The 11,422-nt window shown below is 42.9% G+C and overlaps 1 protein-coding gene across 1 annotated transcript in view; it reads left to right on the top strand.

Moving 5' to 3' along the window:
* KCNQ3 (potassium voltage-gated channel subfamily Q member 3) overlaps positions 1-9,537 on the top strand; it is a 293,037-nt gene extending 283,500 nt beyond the window's left edge. The window contains exons 14-15 of the mRNA XM_032316480.1: positions 350-434; positions 1,915-9,537. Of these exons, the coding sequence (XP_032172371.1) occupies positions 350-434; positions 1,915-2,649 (820 nt within the window). The 3' untranslated portion in view covers positions 2,650-9,537. The remainder of the gene's footprint in view (positions 1-349; positions 435-1,914) is intronic.
* The last annotated feature ends 1,885 nt before the right edge of the window (positions 9,538-11,422 follow it).

The following is an 11,422-nucleotide window of genomic DNA, read 5'->3' as shown; positions in this document are numbered from 1 at the left end:
CACTTAGAATAGAAGCTCTCAAACTTAGTCCAACACTGAAATCCAAAATATGTGATTCAAAGGCACCAAACCCTCTAGACACAGCAAGCTGCTTTATTAACGTTGACCCAGCTTAATATTTGGCTTCATCTATTGCCACAGAGAATAGTAAGACTCCAGTGCTGAAGGCAGGAGAAGGCTAGCCTTTCCTGACTCCCTTGTGCCTCCAGAGCTGAGTGGGTCTCTTTCAAACTGCATAAGCGTGAGCATGGGGATGATAGCTCCAGGGGCCATGGTTCGCTCTGCCGAGACAGCCTGGCAAAGCACAAGCAGGTATGACGATCTTACCTACGCGTTGGCTCTTTCCTAGGAATGAACCATATGTAGCCAGAGCATCCACATCGGAAACTGAAGACCAAAGCATGATGGGGAAGTTCGTGAAAGTCGAAAGACAGGTGGGTCTTTCCTTTCCCTCACCAAAAAACAAGCTGTAGGACCTTTGTGTTCAAAGGTCATTTTTTTTTTCCCTCCTAGGAAGGTAACAGTTGAATCTCTACCACTCAGAAAAGCGATGTGGAAACTACATCCCGAGTTAGCACACACTGACTGTGCAAGTTCATGCATTGTCCTGAGCCTCAGGGTGCCCATCTGTAAAATGGGGGATTCCATTACCTTATAAGGTGACTATAAGGACTGAATGAGTTGGTACCCATGAATCGTGTGGAATAGCTGCTGGCACGCAGCAGGCCCTCAACAGATATAACTGCTCTTCGCAGCTATGGTCAGGGCAGAAAGAGAAGCCATTCCCACCCAGCACCCTACCCTATCAAGCTCACGCGTCTCTTCCTCTGGGAAAGGACTTCTGTGAGCACAGCTGTACACTGGAAGATGGGTCTGTCGGCTTCCATGAGGAGTCCTACCAGCCCTCTCATTTTATTCATAACCCAGCATTGGACCTGTGCAAGAGAGGCAAGAGGAAATTTGGAGGATTACCCTTTCTTGGCATATCAAGAATATCATTTTTCATTTTTAAATTTTAATTTATAATCTCAGCTCTTCCATTTCCCAGCTCCGTGACCTTTGACAAACTATTTCCTCTCTCTTCCTCTGTTTCCTCACCTGTAAAAGAGAGATAATCACCTCCCAGAGCTGTTGGGAAATGAAATGAGTCAACATCTTTAAGGAGCATCAAGCAGATGCTAGGTACTTACTAGGTGCTCTAAATATTAGTTACTGTTAAGGCTCGGATACTGTCCCAGCCTCTACATGGTACTGTGCTAACTGGTCTTACCTGGAAGAAGGGGTGCTATCCTTGCCTGCAGTGCCTTCTGGGAAGTGTGAGTTGTCGGGGAGGGAACACCATACATGCATACACACACACACACACACACACACACGTGTGTGTATGCGCTCACAAAGATTGAGTCAGTTCCCAGGTTTTGCAGCTCGGAGCAAATACAACTTACCTGGCTGCAGCTCCCACTCCAAGGCCCCTAGCTGGGACCTCCAGTTCTAAGAGACACAGTTCTTGCTGCCCACTGCTCTTGGGTCTTAGAGGTTTGCACAGCCCATAGGAGGAACAGACACTAACCACCCACAGACTTCTATCTAAGTGAATATTTATTTGCAAATCAAGAACTCTTGCTCCTTGACCCAAATGGCAGCAGCAAAGCCATCTCCTCCAAGGATACCACTTGTCGTCAGATCCCTTCTCTGGTCCCAGCTTTCACTTCCCAGAAAGCTCTTGCCAGGTTGTTTCTAGATTAGCACTAATCCATGTGTAGGGCTCCAAGGTAGGAAGCATGAAATAGTCCATTTTTGTAAAGATGACGATTTGCAGGAACCCTCCTGCTTTCCTGTGGTATTTCTTCCCAACCAGAAAGAGCCACCCCCATCCTGGAAAAGCAGTGACACCCACTTCCTTGTATCTCCCAGGTTCATGACATGGGGAAGAAACTGGACTTCCTGGTAGATATGCACCTGCAGCACATGGAAAGGCTGCAGGTGCACGTCACGGAATACTACCCGACCAAGGGGACCTCCTCACCTGCAGAGGTGGAGAAGCTAGAGGACAACAGAGATTCAGATCTAAAAACCATCATCTGCAACTATTCTGAGAAGGGCCCCCCCGAGGCCCCCTACAGCTTCCACCAGCTGCCCCTGGACAAAGTCGGCCCCTTTGGGTTTTTTGCCCATGACCCTGTGAACCTGCCCCGAGGAGGACCCAGTTCTGGAAAGGTTCAAGCAACACTTTCCTCCTCAGCAGCAACGTATGTGGAAAGGCCCACTGTCCTGCCTATCTTGACTCTTCTCGACTCCAGAGTGAGCTACCACTCCCAGGCTGAACTGCACGGCCCCTGCTTGGACCGGGTCTCCCCCCGACAGAGACAGAGCATCACGCGGGACAGTGACACGCCCCTGTCCCTGATGTCGGTCAACCATGAGGAGCTGGAGCGGTCTCCAAGTGGCTTCAGCATCTCCCAGGACAGAGATGATTACGTGTTTGGCCCGAGTGGGGGATCGAGCTGGATGAGGGAGAAACGTTACCTCGCCGAGGGTGAGACAGACACGGACACGGACCCCTTCACCCCCAGTGGCTCCATACCTCTGTCATCCACAGGGGATGGGATTTCTGATTCAATGTGGACCCCTCCCAACAAGCCCATTTAGAAGGGGTCATGGGCTCAGTTCTCCTTGTAATGTAGACAGACTTTGTATAGCTCACTTGCTCTCACACACGACACTTGACGGTGAGATCACCAGTAGCTGCATCAAACACATGCATGTGCGTGGCGGCCCCCCACCAGGGCAGGGGCTTCTCACGGCCTTCCTCCTCCCCAGGTCACCACAGTGAAGCTGCTTCCTTTTAAGCATGGTTTGCATGACTTTACAATATATAAATGGTACCGCTAATCTCTTCTAGGATATACATTTATCTGCTGTTCTTAATTTAAATCATTATTGGACCAGGATGGGGAGAAATTATTGACGAGCTGTGCTATCTGTCCGTTTGGTTGGCTGCTTTGGGTTTTGGTTTGGTAAGCAGGGAATGTAGTTTAAGTTCTTTCTCGAACCACTGCCCCTTTGTGTAAAACAGACCAGTAATTAATTGTTTTCTAGAGTAAGCAAATAGTTTGCGAACAAAAATGCATTGCGAATCAAAGAGGTGGCCGACTGAACTAAAACACTAAGAAAGAAATAAGACAGTCATTGCATATCCAAAACCACGATTTTTAAAAATTATTTTTTGGGAAAAACTAACAAAACCATCTAAACGCTCTCAAAGGGACCTCATTTTCCCTGCCGTGGTCTGTGTCCTGCCTGTTCCCTCATCCCTGGTAATCCCACATGTAGCATTTCGAGGGAGTTATGAATTGGCGGGGAGAAAACACACACACAAGTTCAAATAGTTTCCAATTTATGTAGCCAAAGATAATGAAATTTATCAGAAGTAGGGTGCCCTCTGGACAGGAGCTAAGATCAGTGCCTTTAAAATGAGGTTTCAACTCACATTCCTCCCCATGGTACTTGTACAAAATATCCATCTCAAATGAAAATTAGAAACCAGAAATTATCTGGTCCAAGTTTTCCTTTGTAAAAGTGAGAAACCTTTGGCTCAGGTAGAGACAAGCCTGGGGTCACCTCATTGTCCCCTGGAAATCTGGGACTCAAAGCTGACTCACTCAATGTCCTGGTCTCCTGATACCACACAACTCTGCCCCTTATACAGTGGGACCCAGAAATTGTGCCAAGATACCTGGACTCTGTCGTGTAGCAAGCACCCACACCACAATTTTTTCAGCATGAGGGGGCTGTTTGCTCTTACTGCAAAAATTGCTTGCTTGATGCCTTGCATTTTGGTTCTAGGAGAATAAAACAAACACTTCAAGCAAGCAAACTTCAACATTTATTAGTATGCAAATGGGCAAAATTTTCAGAACCATCCAGTTTTACTCCTCCAGATTTTTTTAAATGACAAGTAGCCATAAGATTAGCCCAAGTGTAAGCAGACCCCCTGGAGAGCACTGCCCAAGTGAGTAAGTATTAATATTAAGCACAAGCCATCCTCTGGGCTCTTATGAGGTGTCACTACTTTCTGAAACACTTAGGTGGAAGAGGTTTCTGTTAGGTTTGGGCTGGATTAGCTAAATTATGACACGACAGTATCACTGTCTCGCTCTTACCCCACATCTAAGCACTGGTTATGGGTGGTTGCCATGGTTACCATCAAAATGATCAAGAGGGCCTGTCTACACGCAAATGATACTGATGTTTTCCTCAGTCTTGTCAAGAGCTGTGGTAGCTGTGGCAGACATCTGGTTGCTGCTTTCATCATGACCTGATGCAGGAAACTTGTACTTTGTTGGAGAGAACTAGTTTCTCAGATCTTGGTTTCTTTCAACCCACAAATCAACAGTACTGTGCAAAAGACTCAGAGTACCATAATAATGAAGGTGTGGTCCCTGACTTTAGAAATCATCAACAAAAGCCTGCCATTTTTACATGGAGAATCTCACAAATAGAGAGGCATCGGCATTGAAGTCTAAGGTGGGAAATACACAAGAATGATCGCGCAATTCAGACCTGAACCCTCCTCCTGTCCTATGGTTTTGCATTTGACCTTCTAGCAACCTGAAGGACAAAGGGAATGGATTATATGCATGAAAGTGCCATTGGAGTTAATGACCTAAGAAACCCTGTGCCCTTTCCTTAGGGTTTGGTTCTTGCTTCTGACCCTCCTAGAATCTTTTACTATAAGTGATTGAGCTACCTATCGTCTAATATGTTACTGTGTTTTTCTTTATGTACATGAATTATTTGAGACAAAAAAAAATGGAGAATGACTCAAACTCTCCACATATGCACAAATTATGTTTACCTACTTTATTAATATTCTTACAGAACTGACAGGCCTCGGTGTCCTACCAACAGATGCATTTGCCAGGAACTCAATAGAGTTCTCAGGTGGACAAGTGAGACTTTTCATCCTCAAGCTAAAAGTAGTTATCATGGATCCAAAGTTAGAGGACTGCCTTAGGTTCTTTGAAAAACCTACAAAGGATAAGAGTTTGTATTATTTCTTAAACCATAGGAGGGCAGTCTAACCTCCTCTGCTGGATCATAAGGCCAGGATGACAGGGATTGATTGGGTTTATGTCTGTTACCATCACATCTCCAACATGTGGTAAGCTGTCATTATCAGTGTAGACAAAGACAAAATACGTGATCATGAATAACTAAATGATAAGGCTTTTTAAAAGCTGTTCTTTCTCATCTAAGAAAAAAGAGAAAAATGAACTTCTTGAATATTCAGTTTTGATGTCCCTTTAAAAGAAAAAAAAAAAAAAAGACCATTCCAGAAAAGCAAGCCAAAACTATTGAAGTCACCTGCTCACAGATAATATCATCACCTGGCTTGCATTGATGGAGAAGAAACTCAAGGTATAGGACTGAACTTAAGTTATGGGGAGAAACAATGTGTGCCTCCCTAAGGATCTTTCTGTAAGAAAAAAAGAAGAGCATGATGGAAAAATGCAACGGAACTGGTTAATAATGTGGCCTAAGATCATCTTGCTTCAGATATACTAGTGGTCCTGAAGCTGGCTGGGGAAGCTACAGTAGTTTTAGCAAAATCCCATAAAATCATGACAAATTAATTCCATTGTAAAAACTAGGAATAATTTTCTTAAGTGGAAGTCTAATCCCATTATAGGTGTTCCGTCTCTGTGTATCACAATACGATATAGGAAGACTTTAAGAAGTCATTTTTTAGGAGGATCAAAATGAATGAGAGAAAGTTATCTTCTAAATGTTAGGTAAGAGGTGACCAGTCGGGCTGAGAAGAAAGTACTTGAGATCAATGTGCATTTTGACCATCAAACACCAGCACACAAGCAAACCTGAAAATTTTAAGGAAAATAATTGTGGGAGGAAAAGAAAAAAAAAAAAGCATCAACTTGAGCAAGTTCTATTCACTGACTATACTTTTTCTGGGAACTGAGAGCTTGGACTTAGTAGATAGAACAATGATATATTGAAACTCTAGTTTCAGTGAAAGAATCTTGAAAACTGCCAAGATATACTATAGTTTAAGATGAGCTCATTAGTCAATAATTAAAGCATTATGCTTTGCCTGCTTTGTGCAGGGAAGTTCCCAGACACTGTAAGTTGAAAGAATAATTAATTGTAGGAAATCCTATTATTATAGGATCTACTCACAATTTGCAAGGCAATTCTTCTAAATCCATGCCACTCTACTGATAATATAAAAACATGTGTTTGTTTATTCATTTACGAGATTTACTAAGCACCATTGTCTTCTAGGCACTATGTAACACACTGGAAATTCAGAGGTAAGAAAACTGCAGTTCCTGCCACCAAAAAGCTAGGAATCTGTTGGCCTCAAATATTGGAGTTCCCTTCAAACTATGTCTACCAGGAATGGAAAGTATCTGATTTTATCCCTGAAGACAACTACACAGATAGGAGCTCTTCCTCACTTAGAATCAATGGGAAATTGAGCAGGGAGTAAAGTGAAAGCAAGAATTCTCCATCAAAATGGTAATGACCCCATCAGCTCAGGGAAGACTGAGTGGTTGAATGAGTGGTTTCAGTTTGGGTTCAGTGCTTTCAGCTTTATAGCTCCAAATACGTTGTATACAAAGGAGGCTTTAGAGTATCAGAACTTTCTAGAGTATCTAGCTTTTCTAGAGTATCAGAGCTTTCTCCTCCTCTTCAAATCCCTACAATGATTGAGTCCGGACAAGAAGCTGGGTTACTTCCATTTCACTGTGTTGACCAAGAGAAGCTTATGGTACAAACCAAGACACAACATCTATTTCAAGAAAAAGGTGTCCCTCTGCCTGTAGTACTCTGCTAATAAAATTCTCCTGGAGCAAGAGTAGAAATCTGTTCAGTGGTCTAAAAAGTTGACTGCACTTTGGACAGTACTGACAAGCACACCCCCGCTTACCCCAGAAGCTGCCCTGCAGCTGGTCTTTGTTTTCTGTGAATATGCTCTCAAGACACTTAGGACCATATGGATTTTCTTTGTTTTCTCAACCCCAGGCATCCTTAGGAATTTGCCTCATGTCCTCACTCATCCTTGAAGGCTTGCTTATTTGGGGATGAACTTTTTAAAAGATTAGAAGTCCTTTCCTTGTATCCAAATCACCCAGTGTTCCACTGCTACTGATATTATGCTACTCAAAACCAAATCAATGGTCCCCTAAACAAGTCCTCTAACCTGATGTTGAGGTAAGAACATGCTAGGGACCAGGCTATCTCTATAGTTTTAGTGGTTTGGGAAGACCAACAGTGGGAATCTCAAAGAGACAGGAAGGATATAGACATGGCATGGATGAAAATTTGAGACACTTGCAAGTATTTGACTTTCTAGGTCTGTTTTGACTTTCAAATGGAACAGTTGGTATATGTAAAGACTCTAATACATATACACATACATATGGGGACTGTCATACGTATTTATTTTTAATACTCTGTGTGGACTCCACTGTCTCAGTCCTCAGTACTATCTATGAACTCCAAATTTACCCCCCCTGGAAAATCCTCTTCTTAGAAAAAGAACAGTGGAAATGCCATCCTGATTCAGGAACTTTTACAGGGGCTTTTTTCAAAAAGTACATCTCTATAAATGAAATGAAGAAGGGCAGGACTGTTGAAATGAAGGTTGGGTTGCAGTGGCTGAGTTGTGGCAGTTCCATTGGACCCACAATACCACATGTTGAACCATTCTCTCAAAGAATGATCTGTAGGAGGCAGAGTCAAATAGCAGGAACCATTAAATGTGAAGGAACTAGTGGTTACAACGAGGAAAAGTTAACCATGCCATGATGTCTATCATACAGTATCCTAGCAATGAATGGAGAACTTTTAGAAGAAAGAGTTCAAGCTCTCTCAAACTCTCTCCAGGGAGATTTGTTCCTAGCCTCTAACAACCTCAGTTTTGTTATTCCTATAGGAAAATTGTGACTAGTGTCTTGCTTCATTGTCACAGATGCAGGGAGATACAATTTCATAGATTCCCAAAAGCTCAGAACAAGAATAAACCTTGATTACAAGAAAACCCACCTCTCTTCTTAGATCAAGAAGCAGAGGCTCAGCATAAAAGGAATCACACTAGTCACCCAATGGCTGAATGAGTGATTGGGTGGCAGAGTGAATCAAGAACCCAGGTCTCCTAAATCCTGGTCCAGATATTGGAGATCAAACACTGACAGTCACATAGCAACCAAGAAGAAATCATTGTGGATCAGCCCAGAAGATGAAGGATAACCTCTTAGCCTACTCAAGAAACTGCTAAACCAGACACATTGGTTGGAATTTATTCCCATCTATGGAATATGATTGACCTCATGCCTTGAAAGGCAATGTTCCTTCTCCCCTAATCCTGTTGACCTCCAAAGTCCTGGCACAAATCACTGCTGCTGTGAGCAGGTGAGAAAAGAAATAAAGAACAACCTCATAGCCATGAAGGCACTCCCCTCCACTTCTCTGACCTCTGCTACTTTGTCCCCTCATTGTCCTGCCAAGCCTGGACTGGTTCAGCTCTTTGGCCCATTGCTTGGACTTATTCAGTTCCAGAGCCATGCCTCAGGTGGTTTCCTCAATTGTAAGCCAATTCTTTTGCAGGATTTTGCCTTCGAAAAAAGTTAACAAGTTTGATTTAGGAAAGGGGATGTGATTTCTTTGGGGATCAATATGACCTCAAGGCATTAGCTCTACTAAGGTGTCCCTTCACGGTGGGATCTCTGGTCCTCACGCCTTGTTTCTCCTGCTTTGTCCAAGAGAATGCCCGTCTTGGCTGGGTCACAACTGGTACTCTAGGGTTGTCCCCAAAAGCTACAAAGAAGCAGACAGGATTCAACTTAAGACACCTTATGTTTGTGTAACTGTGAAATTATTTTAGAAAGTAAACAGGCCTCCCTGTTGGCTTAAATGAGGATTAGCATTGTTGGTTTCCACTTATGTTTTGCTTGGGACAGATTTGTCAGAATTTGGCGCAGCTCCCCAATAGCCCTTGCTAAACCCTGTAGAAGGATATTTAGGTATTCTGAGTTGGTCTGAACTGGAAACCCCTAAGGCAAAGTCAGAAAGATGGCAGTAATTTTAGACTGTCATTCCACCTGTCTTTCTAGCCTCTAAATAGTCCTGTTCTGGGAAAATAAGTCAAACATGGGTCCTATACAAGAATAACCTGAGTGTGACTCATAATTAAGCAGTCAAAAGCCTGGCCTAGTGCTTGGGAATATAATTGTAATTCCTCTTAGGTGTGGTCAAATGTACTCTGTACTCTGATGTACATCTGTACTCTGATGCCTTGAGAGGAGTGAACAATGGAACCATGTTTTCTTCCAATGTCTCACTCTACCCACAAGACAGGTCCAGGAAGGGGAGAGAAACTTATCCTAACCTGTCTTTGTGAGTTGCATGTGATGTGATGGCTCTCTCTCTTGACTTCTTGCTGTCCTTACCACAACCTCATGTGGGTAATGTCAATGTCTCCATCATAGTTTGAAGAAACTGAACCTGAAGGGGAAAATACCTTGCCAAACATACCATGATTATAGAAGAAAAGCTGAGGTTGTAACCAAAGCTCATGTACCTTCAAAGATTATTCTCCACCGATCACACCTCCCAGGTCAATGGAAACGCTCCCACATCATGCCCTGTGGCCCTCCCCCATGCCTTGCCCTTCCATGCCTAGTGTACTTTAGAGTACAACAATAAGACCCATTGGTTCCCCAGAGAGAACCAATGTCAGCTGCTCTGTTCAACTGATCAGTGGGTCTTACCTGTTCCTTTGAGTAGGTTCACAATTCAGCTGTCAGTGGCAGAAAATAATGCCACATAAAACTTTCACTTTATTCATGGTAGAATCCATTATTTCTTGGAGCTTGGTATGGCTGCAGATAATCCCACAAGTGCCCCTTGTTCTCTGCCCTGTACACCCCCACCCAGAATCTTCTGTCATTGATTTATCTAAACAAATTTGAATGTCCTTCCTGACTCTGGTCTTCTGTCTCTAGTCTGTACCTTTATTTCAGGCCTTGGAAATCCTACAGAGACAGGTGAGTCTGCAGAAACATTCTTTGGGAGACAGAATGCTCACAACAGTTGTGTTTCTCTTCCTCAATATTAAAAAGATCACAGTTCCCCAGTGAGAAGTCAACCTCATGTGGTAATTGAACCCTATTTCCCCTCTGAATACTTTTCCAAAGAAAGGGAGAGCAGCTCCACCCTCTATGTACCTGGGAAGGTTAAGAATCCACATGGGGAGGACAAAGTCCAAGATTGGTGGCAGCCATGTTCCAAGCATCAGAGCTCTTACTGTTGGAGACATGAGGCAGGCTCTGACCCATCTTAAAAATCACCTTAGAAAGATGGGCCTACTTCATCAGATCTGTCAATCATTTCCTATTTTACAGAGAAAAATTCTCTCTATGTTGCTTTCAATAGGATATGGCTATTCTTTTTCTTTTTCCTTTTTCTTTCTAATGTAGCTGTGATGGAAAACACCAATCTCTGCCTAGCAGATTGAGGTTTCCAGTGACATAAATCCATTGTATTTGATTTGGGATTGTATTTTCTTTAACCCCCTTTAATGGCATAGAATTCTGGTGCCTTGCTCCCTGAATTTTGTCTCCATGCTACAAGTAGGCTTTCTTCACATTCTGGCTTACACGGGAACACGACTATTCCACAAGTGGCCTTTAGTGCTCTTTATAATATGATTTCCTGTAATTTTTAAATTGTATGTGTAATTTCTATTCTGGCTCTGTCCAATATTTGAACAACTTTACTAGGTTGATTTCCATATATATTATGCAAACACTTCTTATCTGATTTTTTATGTTCTATCTTAAAACAAATACTGCACCACTTATTAATAAATAGACATTTCAATGATCATGATGATGTTGGAGTGATGTTTAAGTGATGTTTACTTCATTGATGATGTGGAGTGACATGCAGTATGTTACTGGTTGTGGGAGGGAGTGAATGAGGAGGCATGAGCATATCAGTAAATGTAAGAAAAGAAGCAATTGAGTGGGAGAGGTGTGAGAGAATAAAGACACAAGAAAGAAACTGTGATTGATGGAGTAAAGAGTGAAACTCATAGCCATGAAAAGTACATGATATGAATTGCACTCCTCCTCAGAAACAGCCACTATACCCAGGCTGGAAGTATAGCATTTAGTGAAATATTATCCAGTCATCACAGTTTTAAGATATCATTACTCCCACTTTATAGATGAGGAACTCGAAGCCCAGAAACAAAAAGAGATCTGGCCAAGATCAGACACTAAAAAGGGGAAGAGTCACAATTGGAACCCAGGACCACTTACCCCCAACCCCAAGCCTCATGCTACTCCCTTTATAGAAGCTTCACCTCCTAAGCCATGTGGGATGAAGAACAGAT

The sequence above is a fragment of the Mustela erminea genome, chromosome 16 (genome assembly GCF_009829155.1).
Source record: "Mustela erminea isolate mMusErm1 chromosome 16, mMusErm1.Pri, whole genome shotgun sequence".
Classification (NCBI taxonomy): domain Eukaryota; kingdom Metazoa; phylum Chordata; class Mammalia; order Carnivora; family Mustelidae; genus Mustela; species Mustela erminea.
This window is presented reverse-complemented; position numbering and strand designations above follow the sequence as displayed.